Source organism: Catharus ustulatus, chromosome 6 (genome assembly GCF_009819885.2).
Source record: "Catharus ustulatus isolate bCatUst1 chromosome 6, bCatUst1.pri.v2, whole genome shotgun sequence".
In the NCBI taxonomy this organism is placed as follows: domain Eukaryota; kingdom Metazoa; phylum Chordata; class Aves; order Passeriformes; family Turdidae; genus Catharus; species Catharus ustulatus.
This window is the reverse complement of record NC_046226.1, coordinates 7,379,287-7,401,802: the sequence shown is the minus strand read 5'-3', so window position 1 is coordinate 7,401,802 and position 22,516 is coordinate 7,379,287. Positions and strand designations below refer to the sequence as shown.

At 42.8% G+C, this 22,516-nt stretch overlaps 1 protein-coding gene across 1 annotated transcript in view; it reads right to left on the bottom strand.

The window, feature by feature from the left end:
• Positions 1-643: 643 nt before the first annotated feature.
• SYNE2 (spectrin repeat containing nuclear envelope protein 2) overlaps positions 644-22,516 on the bottom strand; it is a 171,882-nt gene continuing 150,009 nt past the window's right edge. The window contains exons 102-118 of the mRNA XM_033062212.1: positions 18,920-19,082; positions 15,337-15,524; positions 15,052-15,202; positions 14,445-14,627; positions 13,008-13,145; positions 11,938-12,132; positions 10,817-11,099; positions 10,408-10,476; positions 9,469-9,605; positions 8,566-8,692; positions 6,833-7,044; positions 4,475-4,675; positions 4,002-4,130; positions 3,340-3,528; positions 2,609-2,698; positions 2,348-2,394; positions 644-1,748 (exon numbers count right to left, since the gene is read on the bottom strand). Coding sequence (XP_032918103.1) covers positions 1,523-1,748; positions 2,348-2,394; positions 2,609-2,698; positions 3,340-3,528; positions 4,002-4,130; positions 4,475-4,675; positions 6,833-7,044; positions 8,566-8,692; positions 9,469-9,605; positions 10,408-10,476; positions 10,817-11,099; positions 11,938-12,132; positions 13,008-13,145; positions 14,445-14,627; positions 15,052-15,202; positions 15,337-15,524; positions 18,920-19,082 — 2,728 coding nt within the window. The 3' untranslated portion in view covers positions 644-1,522. The remainder of the gene's footprint in view (positions 1,749-2,347; positions 2,395-2,608; positions 2,699-3,339; positions 3,529-4,001; positions 4,131-4,474; positions 4,676-6,832; positions 7,045-8,565; positions 8,693-9,468; positions 9,606-10,407; positions 10,477-10,816; positions 11,100-11,937; positions 12,133-13,007; positions 13,146-14,444; positions 14,628-15,051; positions 15,203-15,336; positions 15,525-18,919; positions 19,083-22,516) is intronic.

Sequence of the window (22,516 nt, the reverse complement as noted above, 5' to 3'; positions counted from 1 at the left end):
ACAGCTTATGAGTTTGGTTTAATATCCTGGAAACAAACCACAGTGGGTTTGCCACCATGGCTGGGAAAAAGCTGTTGGTTTGGTCAGTCTGTGAACATCAGGACAAAGCAGTTTGCTTCATAAACTCCTCCTGGGGGAAGATGGGGAATCAGCAACCACCAGTGGTGACAAGTGTAGAAAGAGTGTGAGAACTCTCACAGGCTGATCAGAGACCTTATGTTCCATGGGTAAGCACTGCACAAAGTGGCTAATTCCTGGGTCATTGCCACTGTAACACAGAAAAAGCTTTTGACCAAAGCCCTTACTACTGCATTGAGCTTTCCTCCACATGCATTTCCTCACTCCAGTATTTCCACCACAGAAATTCAGTTCCAGAGTGGCAAATAGTTCAGCATTTCAAACTAGTAATAAGCATTAATTGGTTCTGTATTCTCCCTCCAGGAAATCAGCTGCACAGTAAAGATCTGTTCCAGTGTGCCACTGCTGGATCTGTGACCTTTTGCTCTGACAAGCAAGGAAGTGGCTGTGCCTCTTCCAGCACCACTCTTGTTAGCAGGCAAAGAATTTGACTCTTCCAGGAGTAGAAGGGGCAACACTGCAGGAACATGAAGCTGGCTCCCCCCACCAGACACATCCACAGTCCTGCAAACATTGGCAAAATTTTAATGACAGTACTCAAACTGTACAACTGAGGGGCAGTGGCAATGCTGACTGTACACAGTGTTTCTCCAGCCACTGTCCACACGCCAGTTTCATTTTAAAAACAAAGCTTATAAAAATGCACAATTCTCTCCCAAGGTACTGTACACTATTCAGCAGGTTAAAAACTGAAAAAAAAAAACCTTTCATTAAAAAAGTCATTGCACTATTTGTATACATCAGGGATAGTCTACATAATCATGTTCATCTAGAAAATATGTGCATTATAAACCATTTCCATGCAATGCAGCAATTCCTTATTTCAAAGGTGGTATAAAAAGACAACACAGCAGTCCTAACCACTAGAACACTTTATGTCAAACAAAACAAATGTGCATCATGATATTGAACGTGTTAGATGAATAAAGTACAGTAACAAAGATTCAAAAATATGCCTTTCTTTTGTTTCCACCAAATAACTACAGTACCAAAAGATACAAGTAATGTGAAGTGTGTGCAAAAAATCATGTTAAATGAAGTCCCTCTTCACCTGCTTGTGTTGTGCTAACCCAAGACAGACTGCTATGTTTAAGATTACTGTGATGTCATTTCTGCATCTAAGAACTCAGTATCCAAACACCTTGCAAGCTTAAGAGCACTGCCCCTATAAAATAGTGTATCTATTGCATCAAAGTATAAAGTGTGTTGCTTACAGTTAAAAAAAAAAAAATCTATAGAAAAAGTTCTGTTTTCCGTACAAAAACGCTGAAATTTTGTCAAGATATACATTTTGAGATGTGAAACTCGCCGCCTGATTGATTCTAGAGCAGCATGGGAGAAAAAAGCACCACCCAAGAGTGTTCTGGTGTGACTGCAGGCTGTCCTAGGTCGGGGGGGGCCCGTTGGTGTAGCGCAGCATGGGGTAGAAGGAGCGGGCGAAGTTGTTGGCCTGGGTGCAGCTGTAGTCTTCCTCAGAGGAGGGGATCATGCAAGCCAGGAGCAAAAGCAGCAGGAAGAACAACTGGAGAGGTAAAGCTGCTCGTAACACTCGGTAGAAGAAGGAGGGAGACTGAGAGTTTGCCTGTACAGGTTGTGGATGGCTTTCACTCCTGGAAAAGAGAAACAAACAACAACAGGCACTTCAGGGTTTGAGTTAAACAAATTGGTTTTACCCTATTCTCAGATGAAAACTTCATTTTTCCCAGGAGGCAAACAGACCATTCTCCAAATAGGTGCTGAAGCACAAAGGAAAGGCATCATTCACACTGACAAGGTTATTCTCTGCTCTGGCATTACTGAGATCTACCCTTTAAACAGACTCCAAAGGACTGGAGGTTAAGTTCTCCCTTTGTCCTTCATGGTCTGTTTGTACCAAGTGGCTCTCAGAGGCAAATCTCTTTTTACAAGCATGCTGGTGGAATTAAAAGAGGATTTAAACCTAAAATATCCCCCATTTGCACAAAAAATATTTTCTCAAGCCAGGGCTGCACATCACTGTGGAGGTCCTGGAGCAGGAGTGCTAAAGGAAACCATTCCCTAAAGGAGCAGCCCAGAGCTGGTAGGGAGAGGGGACTCTACAGGCAGGCAGAAATTACCTCCACCCATGTGTCAACCTACAAGGAACAGCTGCTCAGGTTTCTGCTGGCACACAGCTCATCTCTGCCATATTCACTATTTTTCAAGAGATCAGGTATATATAAAATATTACCTAGTGCTGCTGCCATTTCTGCCATCTGCAGGTCTTCTGAGGGCCATCTGTTGAGAGAAATAGCTTTTAGTATCCAGGTTTCAGAAACTACAAGGAATTTATCTGAAAAGACAGGTGTAGACTTTAAGGTCTGATTGTAAATGCTGTAATAAGGTACATGGACCTAAAAGGTAAAATGATTACATTTGAGGAACTTCTACACTAAGTATGTCAAAATACACTATATGCTGATAGCAAAACATTAGAAAAAAAAATACTTGCCTTCTTCACAGCAGGGCTGGGTTTCTCTTCTTCTGTATTATAGACTCCCGAGTCCAAGTCATCTGGATCTAGTAGGAATGTTTTGGTATCCTAAAAGATAATAACACCTTCCTCTTTAAAATGCACATTCAAAACTGACAATCAATTAAGTGCACAGAACTACCTTTCACTGCCTCTGTAGGTGCACAGCCCACTGCCTCTTCACATGGGCATACCCAGGTGTCCAGAATAAAGAAATGCTTTACACTGCCCAGCCTGAAGGAATTACAATGGAATGGGTGCATACACATATTAACTTGAAAATATCTCTGACAGGCCTCAAGAGAAGCAACCCAAGCAGCCTCAAGATAACTTCAACTTCTATGCATTCATTACACACTCCTAGCATGATACCTGATTTGGATCACACAAATTCAGGTTGGAAGGGACTTCAGGAAGTTCATCTAGTCTAACCTCCTGCCCAAAGACCTGACCAAAAGCCTTACTCAAAGCTTTATCCTCTGCTCTTCAAACCCCTCAAGGACAGAGGCAGCACAACCCCTCTGTTACAATATTGTACTAGCCTTGGGGTGCTGAAGTCGTTCCTACAGTCAGAACTGTTCTTTTTTCAGCTTATCAAGGTGGAATTACTTAAGCTTTAAGTCAGTTTTTTAATAAATACCTTCACTCTTAATATGCTATTTCTTTTCAGTAAGGAAGACCCAAGAACAAGTATTGAAATTCCAACTCACCAGATTCCCTTGTATTGTTTTTAAGTCATGAGAGACTTGTTCAATCAGCTGCTTCAGTTTCGTTCCAATTACATGAACCTTCTCTTCCTCTTCGATGTAATCACCATCTGGTTTCAGCAGCAGGTAAGCAGTGAGTTCTTGGAGGGAGTTCACATTAAGCTGTTGCTCCAGCAGCTCTTTCTCCAGTTGCTGAGAATAAACAAACAAAAAACAGTACAACAAACTGTTACCCTCAACTTCATGGATGTTCTCCCAACAGGACAAACTCTGGAAGGCTTTGAAGAACAACACAACCTGCCTGGGAATCCACAAGGCACAGGAATGGTTATTACAGCTACATAGGAGATGAAGTTCTCTTGAAGAGACTGGTTGTACTGGCTTGAGCTAACATTTAAAAATAGTTCTACCAGCAGGTAATTCATACAGAGAAGACATTACATTTTGGAAATTGGAAGTCTTACTCCAGCATAAAGACTTCTCATAAGCAACTTTATTATGATGTGTAATTATGGAAAAGTGCCTCATAGAGGCAATATCTTGGTCCATTTCAAAAATCACCCTGAATTTTTGACATGAGTACAGGCTGCAGACACTGTGAGACAAACATCCTGCTCTTCACTGTGTGGTGAGAGCTGAGGTGCTGCAGTTAAGACTACACTTACCATGAGCTCCTTCTGGCATTCCAGTATTGTATTGAGATCAGCATTGGGATCTGTGATTTGTGCCTCATTCCTCCGACTTTCAGCACTTGCTAACCACAGGATTAGCTTTTGGCTCTGGTCATGGAAATCCTAGAGAAATAAGAAGATTGGCACATAAGAGGAAAAACACCTTGGCAGTGCCTTCACCTACAAACAAAACGCCCAGCCCAGATTAGACAGAGCCACCACAAATTCACAATTAGTGAGGGTACAGAAACCTTGTTAAAGCATTTCACCTATGCAGTAAAAGGGTATTATCCACTTAAAAGGTATTTTTACCAAACCATTACAATCCATCAGAGGCAACTTTATCAGGAAAAAAAGTGTCTTGGATTGTGAGTGACCATTCCCTTGATGTGCAGGAATCACCCCTCTGCCCTCTCCTCAACAGAATCCCAAAGGTTTTCCCTCACAAGCTGGCATATGGTATGCACCTGGCAGTGCAGCAAGGCTTGTTGTAAACCTTTCCTCCAGCTGTCCAGGGCACGAGTTGCCTTCTCCCAGTGCAAGTTGACCTTCCGAAGCCTGTTCTGCAGCTCCTTGAACTCTGTGCTGTCTGCTTTCTGGAATTCTTTGCTGCTCAGGTTAGCAGAAAGTAACACTGCTTTGTAGCTGTCAAATGCTTTGAGCATGTCCTGGTAGAAAAAGAGGATTAGGAGCTTTTATGAATGATGAAAAACATGTTTATTTACAATAAAACCTCACACTCAAAAGTATCACAGGTAATGGGGAAGGATTTTTGAATCTGGTGGTTTTTCAATACTGCTAAGAAACATATCGAGGTAGGTTTATGTTATTTTTTTTTTATTTTAAGCCAAAACCTTCACTTTGAAGAAAATAAGTGTGATTCAGCTTCTGCTTCTCCCTAAGTCACAGGCAGTATGGCTTAATCCACATCTGCCTTTCAGTTCCTCTGAGCTGCCTCTTTCCCTGACATTTGGACAAATACTGCCATTGATCATCACATGGTATTTTCTCCTAATCAGTTAAGGCTTTGCCACCCCAGAATCCTAGAATAATGCTGACAGAGACATCTGGAGGTCTGTACTCTATTCTCTTGTTTTACAAAGGACCAACTTCAAACTCCAAGGAAGATGTTCAGGGCCTCATCCATTTGAATTTTCAGTATCCTGCAGAATGGAGATTCCCCACCCCCTCTGGGTCCCTGGTTCCACACCAGACCACCCCATTGTGAGAAATTATTTTTCTTCTCTCTGGTCTGAGTTTCTGTCAGCCCATTTCTCTGACTTCTCAAGGGTCCCCCAGAAGGCAATCCTGCCTGCTTTCCTCCTCTCCCTTAGAATTGCAGGAAGAATAATATGGAATTTGCAGTCATGGTCATATCATCTAACCACCCTTATGTTAAGGCTGAGCCTGTATTTACAAAGGTTATTTTTTAAAAAAAAGAATGCCAAACAATACCTTCCCTGTACCCTCCAGTTGACAGTTTGAATCAAGGGTACTCAATCTTTTTCAAGCTGCTCTTACAGTAGGGAAGTAAGAGCTGCAGGATGAATCCCACAAGGCACAAAGCTCAGATTGGTTTTCTCAGCAGCCTTTCTATCCAAGAGTGCCAATCTTTATATTCTCAAGATCTGAGTTCCACTTGTAGAAAACTGCTGGTGTAAATTACTTTTCACCCATCAAAAGATCCTGTCCCTCTCTCCTTCAGACAATAAAGTTTCTTTTAGTATCAGACAAAGCAAACAGACTTCTGAACACCAGTAAGCCAGTCTGTAGGCAGACTGACTTTAGCCTTATCCCAGGCAATTGGGATGTCCTGACACCTCATGAAATTCACTTCTTAAAGCACACTGGTTCTTTTAACATCCCTCTAAAGCCAAACTGTCTGAAAATGGGATTTACAGCCAGCTGGACTCCTCTTAAGCAGATGCAGAAGAGAGAACTGAAGCTCTGCTCCTTGAGGAGGTCAGACACCCAACTCCAGGCTGAAGGGAAACACCTCCCTCCACTCAGGAGGCAACACCAAACCTTTCCTAGGGCTTGGTACCTAATGCAGATTGGCTGAAGGAGTCAGAGTTGATCTTACTGGAGTGCAGAGTCATTGTCCCTGGCCTAATAACTACTCCAGGACATGTAGGCTTAAACCTACTCTCAATATGCCTAAGAAATCCCTCCTCTGTCCTGCAGAGTCCTGTTTGTGAGCATCACCCTGAGGGTGACAGCAGACTGACCAGTAGCCTCAGGGTGACTCCACATGGGGCAGCTGGTGAGGGGTGAGCACACAGGGATTTTTCACTTTCACAGATTTTAGGAACACTTGCTCTCTCAGACTTCAACCTGAGGTATTTCACTGCCTGAGTCCCAGGGCCCCAGCATTTACATGAGCCCTGGTAGCCTGCTGGATCAGCTTGCAGAAACCACAGCTTTAGAGCAGATCTTTGACAGTCTCCTGCTGGAATTACACCCTGCCCTCAATTCAATTAAAAAAAAAAACCAGCCCAGACTTTGCAGCCTGTTGATCTGGCTAATTTGCAATCTGTTTCTGGTTTGCACAGAAGGGAATGGCACAAGGAAAAGATGTCGATATCACTGTGCAAGAAAACAGAAAGGGAGAAGTGGAAAGGTTTTTACTTCTGCCTGTCAATCTCTGCATATGAAGACAGAAGCACCTTGCCTAAGACCCTCTCTAGTCCTCTTAGCTGAGAGCAGTTTGTGTGTCACAGGAACACTGCTATTGGCATCCATGCTGCCAACTGATCCCAGGAGAACAGAGTGATTAAAAAACATCAGCATCTTGAAATGCCTCTTGTCAGTAGGCCATAACTTACTTTCAATTTCTTGACCTTTTGTTCCAATGCCTGCATGCTGGTTGGAAGCTTCACCTTTTGCAGCTCTTCCAGCTCTTGCTCAGTTTTGTCAAGCCAAGCAGAGATGTCACTGAGGTCTGAGTCTAGCTGCTGCCACTGCTGCAATTTCTGTTTCATCCTAAGTTTATTTCTGAGGTCTTGAGCTTGGATGAGCTCCCACCTATCAATAATGCCTGCAAATCATAGGGAAAAAATATTTAAATCTTCACTAAAGGAAGGAGTGTGCAAGAAGTTTTGTAAGAAAATTATTCTCCATTCTACTTGAGACTAAGTAACTGCTGTAATGTATTACTGTCATTCAGCCACATCTTTTCTTGAGATTCTGCAGTGTCTAAATTTCATATTGTTGGTAAAGTTATCCACATACCAATGCTACACTGAATTTTAATGACATTAATTGGAAATGTTTTAATTCATTTGGAAGAACAGACCAAATATGATCCAGCAGTTAGGACTTGGGTTTGTGTTTTATGTCCATGTGGAGCTGCTGGAGAGAGCCCAGAGGAAGCCACAAAGATGGTAAAAGGGCTAGAGCACCTCTCCTGTGAAGACAGGCTGAGAGAGCTGGGGTTGCTCAGCCTGGAGAAGGGAAGGCTCCAGGGAGACCTTAGAGCCCCGTCCAGTACCTATAGGGGCTCCAAGAGAGCTGGAGAGGGACTTTTGACAAGGGCATGGAGGGGTAGGACAAGGGAGAATAGCTTTAAACTGATGGAGAGCAGGTTTAGATTAGATATTATGAAGAAATTCCTTACTGTGAGGGTGATGAGGCACCAGCCCAGGTTGCCCAGATAAGCTGTGGCTGTCCCATCCCTGGAAGTGTTCAAGGCCGGGCTGGATGGGGCTCTGAGCAGCCTGGGCTGGTGGAAAGTGACCCTGCCCATGGCAGGGGGGTTGGATCTAGACAACTTTAAGGTCTCTTCCAACCCAAACCATTCTAACGATTCTTCGTTTTATCAATTCAGTGTCAAAAACATGGAGATACCACCTCTGTGATCACTGACACTTTCTGAAAGCACATCCAAACCATTCATTCTCAGGCTATTCCAATTCATCCCACATATGGGACACAACCCTGGATCATTTGTGAAGCCAGAGAAACAGACTAAGCAAGCTGCTGCATGTAGCTGCAGCCTTCTTTTTATCACATGATTTGCTTTTGTGACTGCAGTACAATCTCAAGCACATGAAACCAGGAATGAGGTCCTAAAAGGTCAAGAGAACCAGTTTGCATGAAAGGACCACTGTAAAGATACTGAAGAACAGAATTCATTACCAGTTTTGAAAAAAACATTTCTGCAAATGGGAGCTGTAGCATCTTGTTATATGGAATACCAGTAAGTCTACATAGCAATCTTATTTTAGACAGAATCTTTGGTTTGAAATCTGATTAGAAGTCTCTGAAGTGTTCAGTATCAGACAAAAGTGAAATTGTTTCCATGTACTACAAGCAGCAAAGAGACAAGTATTTTATGAAAGAAAAATCTCCATTCTGGCAGAAAATGTGAAAGCTTTGAACAGCACACATGGGATGGACAGAACCAGATGAGAAGGAGCTCAGTGAAACTCGGAAATTTGGTAAAATATGTTAATTTTTTCTTTTGTTCCCAAATATGCTGTCTTCATGCCATCTCTGCTTTGTCCCCAGAGTCACAGGACAAACACCACAGCCCCAAAGCCACTCTAATGCTCTGTACCTGACTGCTTCTCTGCTGCTGCTATATTCACAAGTTCTTGGTCATCCTGGGGCTCTTCGTCACTCATGTTGGCAGATGGAATTTTCTCCTTGCTGCTGGTGCTGCTTGCAGAGCTGAGCTGTTTCACCTGGAATGACATTTTGGTGGGTGAGCCCTGCAGGTTAACAGGATGTCAAAGGTCCAACCTAATCTGGGGTGGTTGGGCTGCTGCTGAGCTCTTGCCTATCAGATTCAGCACTGAGCTTCTGCAGCTTTGCTAACACTTTACATTGGCTCTCTGTGCCTTTCCAGTAAACAAACACACACCATGGTGATGCCAATTGCTCCAAGAGTGGACATGGCAAATTAATTGCTTTTGCACTGCATGTACCAGACAATGTACAACTGTTGATGTTCTTTGTTGGATTGTGGGTCTTGGCAATATTGACTCTAAGGCTCTGAGACTGGATAAATGATGACAAAAGCAGCCAGATACCAGTACCACCAGTTTGGAAGGGTACTGACAATGGTGAAGCCATGTCTGGCAAATGCCCACCAAGGCTGAGGGACCAATGGACAATAAGCCATTTTGGCCCATTTTTCATGTCTAGAACCAGATTAAATGGTGTGCATATTAAGACCCTTCAAATTTCCTTAGAAAAGGGAAACATGTCAGTAAGTATCAAGAGATTCACACCATGTTCCTTTGTGGAGGTTCAATTCTCCTAGACTTGTCCTATGACAACAGAAAAAGGAAGTTCCTTGAGACCTGACTGACTAGGAGTCCAACCAGAAATAATGTCTAAGTTTGCATGAAGTGAAAATTCCCCACCTCAACTATTCTTTTATTTGGAGAAGGAAAGAGGGTGGAGTTACACAGAACAACAAACAGACTGTGTAGTACAGGTTCAGTGCCCAACTCACATAGTCTGGTTTATAGGGAGTACTTGTCTCTGGTCCAGATAACACATTTCCAACCATCTCTGCCTGGTTGTATCTGTGTTTCCTGCAGACTGGGCTACCTGGAGAATGCCAAGGATGAGCTTCTGAAACAGACTTTCCTGAAACAAACAAAACCAAAACCACACACCATGAATGCAAGATCCCACCTCCACAAGAAAGCTGTTGCTTTGTATTGTTAGAAAGCGCTTTGAATAAAATGGCATCAAGTTATGGCATAAAAATGACAGTTTTGCAGCTTTCCTTGCAAAGCATGCACGTTTGCAAAACATCAACAGTGTTTCAAAGGTAATGAGATGAGAGCCATGCAGTTATGGGACATTCTGTTTTCTTCTGGAAAATGTTTGAATACAGGTTAGAGTATTCAAAAAAAAACCCAAAAGACAAGGCTGCACCATGGTTTTCTAAAGTTTGCATCCCAACAATAACTATCACACATCTGCAACATGTCAGAGGGAACAAGTTAGACATGTCCTGGTTTGGAGAATGTTTGTTCTGGATTTAACAGACAGGACACACATAGTTCTGTCATGCACAAACCACAAAAAAATACTCGTAGAGTTGAAGCTACTGCCTTCAGTAGTTATGCAACCAAAATTAGAAACAACCAAAAATTGATACTACCCAGAGCAAACCACCGAGAAAGAACCAAAAGACTTTGGATCAGTACAATGAAATGCATGTTAACCACCTTGGCATTTACCAGGCAAAATCTAAATGGTGTGTTCTTGACTGCTTTTAATGTCCATGTGGATACTGCAGCGTAAGAACACCATGACAGGATGAGACATGGTGTCCACACAGGGCAGGAAGTCAGACATTACGTATGAGAGAGGTTGAGGAATATAGCGTGCAGCACAGGGAGATTGCCATGTTCAGACACATGCATTAGCAGGTGCCTACCAGAAGATGCTTTCAAAGTTTTTGTGGTCATTTTAAGATATGCCTCAGGGTTTTCAGTGATTTCTACATCTGAAAAAAGAATAATGTCATTTTCCTCACTATTCAATATCTTCCAACTATTAAAAACAACTGAAACAATGAGGGACAGCAAAGACAAAGAACAAAGTAAGTGGTTGGTACCATTTTCAAACATTCTTAAACATTAAGGTTTCTGAAACCACCTTATGTTTCTAAAAATAGAAGCTTGGTTTAGACAGTACCATTTCCTTCATCTAAGAGATGAGGCTGCTCACATCTATTAATGTGAAAAACTTGAAAACCAGCAATGTGGGAGCAAGACTTCAAACCCCCTCCCTTCCCATGCTCCAGCTGTCCATTTCAAACCAAACTGCTGGACATTGGTTCTCACCTGACAGAGCACTGTAGTATTGTGCTTCTTCATCATCTTCATGAGAGGAAGAACCTCCCACATCACCTGTGTGATCCCACTCAAGTGGGATGGAGTCAACGCTGACAGGGGTCTCACAGCCTGATCTCTCATGGCCCTGAGTTGGGGGCATAAGGTGGCAAAGGGACTGTGGTGATGAGGGCCCCTCAGTGATGGTTTTCTTATGCCAGGGATCATTCTGGATTTCTCTGGAGTCTTCTTGATCTGTCTCATTTTCAGAGTTCTCTTTTTCATCGTCCAATCCCTACAAATAAGTAATTAGTGCATATTAATACGATTTACAGGAGATCTTAATGAACTTATGATTGAACCACACTGAAGTGGCACTTCTGAAGTACTACTTCAGTACTGCTGAAGACAGTTTTGTCATTAGCTGCAGCAACCATGTGCCTAAAATTAAAGGGAGACATAATTTCTGCCTTCTTCCTCTTTTGCCAAAACCAGTCCTCACATCAGCAACTACCTCTCCTCTTTCAAGGCACTCAATCACCACCACAACATCTCTCCAGTTTGCAGGAGTACCACCCAGTTCCAGTAAGGAAATGATGCTCAGGCAGGAGTGAACAGCTGCTTGCTCATATTACTTCCTTTACCTGGCTTTGTAACAGATTTCTTTCTTTTTGAGGTCAAGCAAACTGAAAATCATCTGAAAATTCCCAGGGAAAGGCAAAGTGAATCTGTTCCCCATTCAAGGTTCTCACAACAAAGTGGACAGATGGACAACCAACAAACAAATACATAAACAGATATTCTAAGCACATTATTGATGGTAAGGAAAACAAAGTGATATTAAAGACACCAAAAATGTTTTGAAGCCTCCAAGCCACAAACGATAAAATTCTGAATCCTATGAACAACCTCAATGCTATTATCCAGATTCTGCAGATGGAGAGGCATGAAAGAATTGGCAACAAAGATTTAGCAAGGTTGGCACATCTACTGCAGAGCTCTTGAGCCCTTGGAGCTCAAACAACTCAGTCAAGCTGCTAGGAATGAGCAATTGCAATTCAAAAACCAAAATAAGCATTGCAATTCAAACACCAAAATCTTGTCAAAGCATTGAAACAACTGTTGCTTCTTACAGGATCCCTTGAAGTCAGTCTTTGATGGAACCGGGCAACCCGCCCAAACACCTCCTGACAGTATCGATGAAGTTCTTCCAATTCATCTTCAATCAGGATGGCATCCAGAGGTTCGCTCTTCTGAATCAACTGCTCTCCAAAAACGATTAGCTGATCAATCTTATTGGTGTTTAAGGTTATTTCCTGTTGGAAACCCTATTTGGAACAAGAAAAATAAATTACTTCTCCATTGGCCCTTTCTAGCCTGAAGTTTGTCCCCGTTTTCTAGCTCACTGCAGTGAAAGACAAGCAGCAATTGACACTGTTGTCTAATTTAATTTGGCAAATATCTTTTTATTCAAGAGGTCCATAGGTTTGTTTTATCAGCAGTTCCAAATGAAGTGGCATTTTCCACCCATGTGTACATCAGTATGGCTGCAGTGTCCTGAGCCTACAGGGGACCATGGTACAAGAGTTCAGCTAATCAGTTTATTTTTCTATTGGGTACACACAATCTTTTTCTCAGTAGCCAAGATGTTTGTTTGAGTGCTTGGGCCTACAGCCTACACAACAGTAAGTCCACATCCCAAAACAATAACAGTGCAGGGAGAAAGGAGAAATGAGCATATAATGTAGAAAAGAACTAGTATATTCCTTAGAATCACTGACGTCTAATTTCTGTTAAAATTCCCAGCTACAAACACGAGCTCCAAGGAGAGACTGTACTATAATGCCAATTAAAAAAAGATTTGCACCAGAAAATAATGCCTGAATTCAGGAATGTAGCTCCTACTGTTAAGCAGCATCTGCTGCTTTCTAGGCCAGATACCATAGTCACTGACACATATTGTCAGGAGGAAATGGCAGGACAGAACTGAGCCTGAACACTGAATCTGAATTAAATAATGCACAGCTTAATCTTGATTCAGACCATGTGTCTTAACAATTTATTGCTGTTTTCAAACAAATATAGTTCTACAGAGGCCTGGTGGCTGTTGTGAAGTTATAGAAAATGGATGATTCTGTCAGGCAAGGGCAGCCCAACAGGATCACTGGGTTATAGTAAACAACTGTTTCATAAGGATACGTACATTTAACTGGCGCATTTTGTCATCAAAGTTACTTTTTGAGAAGTGCTCCACATTTGTCAGCTGTAGGTCCATTTCTGTGAGCCAGACAAGGATGCTTTCCCTCGTCCCCTCAAACTCATCTCTCCGATTGGTGAAGTGCTGGATGGAAAAAAGGAGCCAGTGTTACATGACTTCAACTACTAAATGAGACAGGTCACAGGAGCTCTCTGAAGTCAGTGTTCTAATTCAAAACTTCTCTTCACCTTAAAGGTCATCAGACACAAACAGCAGCATGCCATATATAAAACCTGTCCTCCTCCTGTAGGCATGCTAGAACAGTGCCCTGTGCTAGCCCTGTACACTATTTGTACAAAAGAGGGAGTAAAATTTTAGCAGTTCAAGATGTTTCTATAAAATTACATTCTTGATTCCACACATTCCTTCTCCCACATCATTATACCAGCAACAGTTATTTGGACTGTGGCTTAACATCCAATTTGAACATCTAATTTGTTCTAAGCTTAAAACAGAGATAAACCAAGGAAGCAACCTCCATCTCTAATTAATCAAAACTATGAGATTAAAATCCATTTTTTCTGATTTTACAGTGGAGAGGCTGGATCATGGATGACCACAGCAGTGTAATTAATGCACTGTTTGGCATGGCATGCCCCACAGAAGCTGCTAACAGACATGCAGCTTGCCTGTTCTGTGGGTGGATTTGCTTTTCAGGAAGGGAATCATGTAACATCCCAAATATAACAATTCATAGCTGCACAGATCAAATCCCATCACTGCTCTCACTGCCTCATCCACTGACTTTTGGGAGCTAACAGTTTTCCCTGTCAGTTGCTTGCAGCACTGTTATATTTAAAAATCTGGCAGTGACAACTTTCCTCCAGGGCACAGCACAGAGTATCTGCCCAGAGATCAGTTTAATTGATGAGCAGCATACTTCTTTGAAGTGTCACAAACACATTTTTCAACAACATTCCTCATCAGGCAGGCAGCACAGCAGAAGCTGCTTTCTATCACATCACCATCTTTAATGCCTTGCTGGTGAATCACGACTTGGCACCAAGTAGAGCTGAGTTGGAAACTCCAAGCCATATCTGCACTTGGGGGCCTTTTGTCTCTCTGCCTCTTATCTGTGGAAAGGTGCAAGGGCATCAACACATCCACCCAGCACTAGTGAGTAAGAGGAAATTGTGATGGGAGCAGTGAGTACTGCAACTGACCTCTCAAAATCTGCACTCCTTCTTCCTTTAAGCTTTTCTTCACCTACCAAGAACCAATCTACCAAGGTCAGGTTTATGCCATGTACTCAGTGACCCTTCCAGAGCTCCTCTGCTATGCTGGTAGCTCAGGACAGAGAGTTGCTCGGATGTAAGCTTTAGTGGGTAATTCCTGCAGAACCCTGCGAGTGCTCCTCACTCCCTCACCCCACTGTGGCACTACCTTGAGCCTCCTGAGAATGGAAGCGACTCGTTTCTGGAGGTTATCCCAGCGCTGGTTGCCCTCGTGCACCATCTGTTTGAGCTTGCTGGCCGAGTCGGTGCGGTTCTCGCGGGCCAGGCGCCGGTACTGCTTATTGATCAGCTCCAGCTGCGTCAGGCGCTCGTGGATCTGCCGCTGGAACGCCTGCAAGGCAAGGCAGAGCTCGTTCCCTGCTAACAGCCAGGATGTGGGTATTCCCATCAAGAGAGATGATGCCCTCCCCAACAACAAAACTAAATCCAGATTTTGAGACCCATATTTTATACCATCTGCTCAAATTTAGCTCACTAGGAAAAGAAAGCAAAGAATAAATACCATGCTACAAAAGTCTCTCGCCTATAAAAGGCAAGGCTTTAAACTTGTGTTTGTTCAGAGCATTGTACTCTCCACATTAAAAAAAATTGTGGAGACAAACAGACATCTAGCAGCTGCACACTCACCAAATTATTTATGATCTCTATACTACCAATGCCAAACCAGTGTTTTCCAGAGACTCGGGCATTTTGCACAGACAACAAGTATTCAGCAGCCTGATACTGAGCATAGAAAAGGCAGTTTAAAAATTCACCTCAAATTTCTTCAGCTCCTCTTTTGCATGTGTGTACAAGACCTCTGAAGAATTAGGCCTAGCTGCTATATTTTCAGACGCTTTTAGCCAATCTTCAAAGCGAGAATAGTCATCCAAAAACCTCTGCCACAGACGCCAAGTTTCCTCGATTCTGAGAGAGCAAAACCAGAGAGGTTTTATCACAAGCTATCAACTCTGGATTCAAAATTCAGCTTGTGGCAAAAGCTACAGCATTTCCTCAAAATGCTGCCACAGGTTTCTGTAGGGTAAGAATAGGAGACGTACTTCATTCGCCTTTCCATGGACATGGCACAGATGTTTCTCCACCGTCTGTCCAAGCTCCTGGTGGTTTGCTGGATGGAGTCACACTCTGTCTCATTAGCACACGCATCTGAGTCGTGTAGCAGGACTTCACAGATGTTAAACACGGACTCCACGCCCGCCGTGTGCTGTTCTATGTCTCTCTGCAGGTCCTGCCATCAGCAAAAGAACAGCGTCAGTGGAAGGAAACGTGCCTGGTTACATCTCAGCCATGCCCTTCAAAATGCAGCAGAGGGTGGGGAAAGAACAACTCCCGTGTCAGGAAAAGCTTATTCAGCTTTAGAAAATAGCTGCAGGATGAGCTGAGCAGATGACACAGGTCAGGAGAGAAACGCCATGCAAAAAAAAAAGGAGTCTCAGTCTAAACTCAACCTTCTCATTAACAGTCTGGACAATTTTAATGTGCATTCAAAATCCAAACCTTACCTATACCATATATAATTCTTATTAATTTTGACAGCACAAGATGACTGTCTCCTATCGGGTTACTACACTGAAAGGCTCATCAAAGAACTAGTGCAGTCCATGCATTTCAGTGACTGATCACAGGCTGCAGCATGAAACACAAGCACAGTACACAAGTACCTGGTGCTACACTACTTTTCTTACTCCCTTTTGAAAGGCTCCTGTTCTGACAGACTGTTTTAAAGGGTTTGGCAAAGACCTTTTGTCTAATCTACACTACAGGTTTCTTTTCCAGAGCCTGCACCTCCACGATAGTCTGGTGTTTCATCCTGTACCCATCACTACTCTTAAAGTCAGTGTAATTGAAAGACAGAAAAAAAGCCTTATCTAAATAATTCTTATTGAAAAGGTAGATCTGTACTATACTACCGACTTTAAATATTAATAAAATTCCAATAGCCACTACAATTCAATTTTTTTCAACCCATTTCTGGCTTTTCTAATGAAGGATACAGAGCCTTTTGCTTGAATAACACTAGAGCAACAAACACAAACGAGTATTTTCCTGAAAAAAGTGAACTAGAGTTCCCATTAAATGGTATTTACTGATTTCAGTCAACAGAGGAAGCAGAATTGGTTTTGCTCTAGACTTAAAAAAACCCCAAACAAACTAAAACAAATAAACATCTCTGAAACAGACATAGCTTGTAGTAAACACAAAATGAGTTGAAGGAAGATTTTTAGCAGAAGTCAACAAACTGTAAGGAGTTGAGAATCACTCAGAGGCAGAGCTCAGTGGTTACATGGGTACCTGAATTAAGGGCTGAGCCATAAATGGTCAAAAATATGGCTTGTGGGATTTGTAGTAATGAACAGTCTTAAGGAATGTAGAAGTGAAATTCTTTACATGGATGAGATTGACAGAGGAAGACCCAACAAAAATTTTTAAAGGTTACTAAGCATTCACAGCTATTTACTGAGTAAGATGCATCAGTGTCTCTTCAACACAGGCTCTACAGCTGGGAGCAGGCCTTGCCTCACTACTGGTACCTGGAGAGTGTCTTCAGAATTCATTAAATTCCACTGGATTTTCAGGTATATTAGTGAAAATGAGAATTTTGACCACAGACTACAAATTAATTCTAATTTGCACTATGGTAACGTGGCTGACATGATCTCATTACTTCAGGCCATGTCTGGGTTCATGGAATAGCCTAGACAGAATCCTTGCTGTTTTCCAAACGACCTGATTGCAATAAGTGAGACAAACACAACAAACCAAGGGACAGGGTGAGGAATATACATGGAGCCCCAAAAGGCACCATTCCTTCAACTTTGCATAGCATTGCCCAGAGAGATTTAACAGACTACAGACTGCTAGATTTTTGCATTAGTGAAACACCTTTGCAATCTTAAAATAAATATTATTCATGTTGTAATCATCATCCTTTAATTGAACAAACATGCCATAAAACACCTCTGTGGATACACAAGGCTTTTAAATTTCATTATTCAAGACTGCACAGGTAAAGCTTTTCCAGTCATGGATGTCAAATAATAAAAGCCTGCAGGGCATGTTTCTCACCATTGCTCTGCTCTTGCTGAAATAATGGTTAAGATAAAACCAGGAAAGATCTTTTTACTTGTCACATTCAGATACATGTGTCACTAATGCAGAGCAAAAGTAGCTTTTCTTTTTACTGTGGTCTTTTTAGTCAGCACAATCTCCTCATACTCAGCCTGCTAAAAAGCTACTGCAGGAGTCTAGAGGTGCCTAGAGCATCCAAAAAATGAAGCAGTAAGTAGCTCTGAGCAGGAAATGATGGCTCTTACAGCCAGCTGAAGCTTGACACTCATAATAAAAATAAATTAGTTTGGATACAATTAGTTTGTGCTCCATGCTCTGCTCTGTCTGGCAATTTATCACGGTCTTTGATAGCGCAAAAGGTTTGAATGAGAAGAAAATACTTCTTTTTTGTTTACATGATCATTCACAATGCAGATGAAACCATGAGAGGTGCTGGGCCAAGGTCTCTGGTGTTTGACCAGCTCCTGCAGCGCAGTCAGTGGGAGCCACCTCCAATCCTGTCACAGAGGAGCTGGCCCTTCGTGTGACATTTGGGACATGAGTACATGGACAGTCACACCAACCAGCAGAGAACAGAGAACCCAGGTCTGGGTCTCTCAGAGATCCTTAGACACAAAAGCAGAAGTCAGGGAGAAAAGACGGAAAGGATGGGGAAGGATACCATAAGTGTTCCCAAAGGCAGATGCCATAAAGCTTCCACACTTCCAAACTTGACACACTCTTGATCTTTAGTTTTTGGGCAAGTATTGTTGTTTAATACAAAGGCCAGATGACAGCCAAGCACTTAGAACCTGGTCAGACTTACAGCACAGCCCTGAACAAAAGACTGTTCCACCAGCAAGTCTGTGCTTTGGAGAAGTCCCTTTGCCTTGCCTGGTGCTGGCTAGAGAAATTTACACCAGGACTATCCAACTCCTCTCCTAAGATCCCTCTGGTAAGCCACTGCCTTGGATAAATGCCCTCCAACACCCAGCAGTGTGAGGCTGGCTCACACTTGTTGTTTCAGCAAGATTCACACACCAGCTCCCCCAGCCCTGAACCTCATCCAAAGGTGTGACTGCACAAATGCACCTTCCACAGCTCAAGCATCCTGCTCTGCCAAGCTTGCTCTGATGTCTGCAAGGAAGGGACAAGAACTGGAGCCAATCAGGGCAATGCATGAAATCCCAGCACTTGGATCTGTCACAGCCTCTTTGCAGAGAGCAGCATTCACGCCTTGTCAGTCTAAGTCATCCTCATGTACTTTGCCCACTGTCTGTGCCCTGCCTAGTCCTCAGGAAGTCTGCTGTACTGAACTGAGCAAATTTGCTTTTGTTTGTGTTTTGCATGTTTTCCTTGGGTGAAGGGGAGCAGGGAGATGTGGGGGGTAATTCAACACAATACTGAAATTACTGCAAGCAAATGAAGATTTTCCATGTAACGCATCTTGGCAGGAACATGCCATGCAAAGCAAACAGTCAGAAGGGCTTGCTAAAGAAAAGAAACAGGTGATTTTATACCAGGACCAATCAGCAGCATTTTAGCTCATTTATTCTGGCTGCTGCTATTTCCCACCTGCTGTTCTGCCAGTCTCTTCTGGATTTCTTGGTCATCACAGATGTCATAAACAACAGGCTTGGAAAGCTCAGACTCAATCCGGGCCAACCACGTGCGAAGGTTACTCATGTTTTTGTCCAATAGTTGTATAAAAGCAAATGTTTCCTTCAGTTTCTTCACCCTAAGCAAACCAGGAAGAACATTTTGTTACAAAGATGGTCAATCAGTGGAAAGGATGTTAGCAGGAGGTGATGACAGGCATGGCTTTATGAAGCCATGCTGCATCAAGCTACTGCCTGTAAATCAGAGTTGTGTTTTAGTCAAAACTGCAGGTCCCTGCCCTACAGCTGCAAGCAGGTCTTGGGTGAAGGCTTTAAGGAAACTGTATAAGGTAAATTTTCATCTGCTAGGGAGCACTGAACATTCACCTAAGTGGAAATTTGTACCATAATTTGCCAGTTAAACTACAATAGGTACCTATGGTCGGATTTTCCTTCTGTGAATTTTGCTCAATGTTTTCTTTACCAACCAACAGCTGATTCACACTAATCAACAAGGTACCACTGGCAAGAGAGGCAGAATCTGCACAAACCACCAGTCCAGCACCCTGGGAAAATCACAATCACAGACAGAATGGTTTGGGTTGGAAGGCCTGAAAGATCACCTTGCTCCAACCTGCCATGGGCAGGGACACCTTCCACTACTCCAGGTTGCTCCAAGCCCCATCCAACCCAGCCTTGAACATTTCCAGGGATGAGGCATCCACAGCTTCTCTGGGCAACCTGTGCCAGGGCCTCACCAACCTCTGGATGCTGGCAGGAGAGGAGAAGGCCTGAACAACAGCTACTATAGAACTTGTAGCACCACAGCATTAAAGCTCATCTAAACACCACACAAACATGCAGAGATATGCCAGACTTTCCTGACAGGTGAAAAATTAAAAAAAAAACAACAACAAACCAATCCTGATGGGGGAGAATATCAAATGGCATAGGAGACTTGTGCAGTGAACAAGCAAATGAACCACTGAGACCATTTCCTTTTCTTACAGCTGTTTGCAGCACAGCTCTCAAACAGCACACAAACTTTTTTTTACTTCCAGCCTTCGCAGTATATTGTCATATCAAACCCCATATCAGCCCCTCTAATTACCCAAGTAGCATGCTTTTATATTATGGCAAATTTGTCTTCATATGTTGGAGGAATATCTGGTGAACAACCTTACTGGTCTCAATTTTTTCTTGAAATTCTCATTTATTGCAATTCCCAACAAAAATTACTAAAAAGGCAACACCAGGGTGAAACTTATCTCTTCAGACTTATTTCAGAGCTTGTCATCTAGACCATGGTAATTAATGGGAAAAAAAAAAAATCATGATTTGTATCAGACCTGTCTTAAACATCCAGATCACAAGATGAGATGAACTGTACCAAAAAGCATGCATTTCTCCCCATGAACTGCAATAATCTACCCTACAGTGCTATAAATATCAACACTGCAGACTCTAAAGTCAAATGAAGTCATTCCACCCATGTCCTAGCCAGCATTGCTTCCCCGTACTGGTCTCCTGATCTCTAGTTTTCTTCTTGTGCTTTAGGACGAATTTTTGAACCTTGCACGTGATTTCTAAAATGCAAACTTAACAAATAAAACCTTTAGCTGCCACCTGGACCAACAACTATCAAGATGAGCCTCAATTATTTAAGTCAAGTACAGCACAAAAAGTTGAAGTCTCTATTGTGAAAAGGCCTAATGTACTTGCAACACAGGTCTTGTGCAAGCTGGGACTGGGGAAGGATGAGAGCTGTAATCTCATGTCATGCAGGCAGGGACAGATTGCTCCAAGGCAAAAGTGCCCACACAGGGTACCTGGACATCTTCCTGGCCCACTGCCCTGCCTGCTGCCAAACTATCCTGGCAAGTCTTAGAGGACAGTGGTCCAAACTGTAATGAATAGCTTTTGTAACTGCCTGATGATACAATGACAGGAGATATGCAGGACACCCAACCCATAATGAATATGCCACCCTGTAAGCAGCAACTGATCTTATTAACAATCTTAAGGTAACCAAAGAGGATACGCACGTCAGCTAGACACTTGATTTAAGGTAAAGAACTTATGGAGGAGATATGAGAATGATCCTGCTGGATTTTCTCAGTCCTACTGTGTACAGAGTAAGGCCAGAATACTTAGGGTCTCATATGGATCAGCAGCATGGAAAGCTTCCCCGACCTCTTGTCCCAAAAGCACCAGGCAGTACTTTCAGTTGTTTTACAAGGAGGGTGAGAAGAACAGTCTTACACTGAAGCTCCTGGCAGGTATTAGCAACTCTGCACTCATCAAAAGTAAAATTAGTACTTTCTGACCGATGTAAGCCTGCAAGCCAGTCTGAAGGATTTGGCCCAAGTCCATGGTCCACCTTGTTCCTGCCTTGCACCCACAAAGCTGCTGACACTGGTGCAAAGCACCTGCCTCTGCCCCTTTACACAGCCTGTGTCTTCCACTGTTGCAGTTGATTGAGAGGAAACCAGTGGATGACAAAAGCATTTAGCTGCTCCTGCTTTTCTTAACAAGCTTTTTTTCAGAACTCTAGTCCCAAGTTCAACCCTGTATGCAGACAGCATCTGGCTCCCAAACAAACAGCTGCTGTATAAATCTTGCTGCTCTTGGTTTTGCTTGTGTTAAGTGGTACTCAATGAACATGTGCCTGCATTATCTCCTTGTGCTGCCAGTTATTTACCCAGGAGAACCAATTCTTCCTCTGCCCTATTCCCATCAGCTAGTTTGGAACTGGCTGCTTATGATGCTCAGCAGGGCAAGTGACTCCCAAGGCATGTGACTCAGGAACCCTCTTCCCTGGGAAGAAGGACAGTACAGGCTCCATGTTGAGCACGGAATAGAAGAGTCTGAGCTAAACATCTACACTGCTGCATTATTAACTCTGCATGACTTCAGGCCAGTCAGGAGGAAAGCAAGGCTTGATCTCTGCCCTGTCCCTGACTCTATTCTGTGGCAATTTATTTCCTGCATATTCCATGATGCTTCCCACAACTGCTCTGGATACAGGCACATGTTGGGACCACCTGATGGCACAGCTGACCTGCTGAGACCACAGCTTACTGTGCTGCTCAGATCATCTCTGCCTCCCTGTGCTCCCTTCTCTGCCTCTATCCACCTGCTTCCCAACCCTAAGCTGCATTACAGAAAAAGTCACAGGTTGCTAAACATCTTTCTTCAGTCAGCATAGTGGATAGATGAACACAGCCAAGGAAGTCCAAAGCAAAACCAAAGGATATTAGACTATAAATGTATTTATGACTGAAAGCACATTAAGAAAATTTTAAAAAGTAACAGTTTTAAATCCAAGCGTAGCTTTTTGCACCACCACTCAAATATTATTTAGGCTTAGAAATCATTCTGATTTTCAAGTTATGAATCTCACTGTAAGGATCTTTATCTTCTAGTGTTACCAGAAGCAACAGTCTCAAAGACAGCACCATTGTGGAACTGAGACCTTGTATTTACTTTCTAGCTACTGCCATTAGAAACACCATTGTAATTAAGTTAATCTGTTATTTATTCTGGATACAATTTGGCATTTGCCAGTCATTTA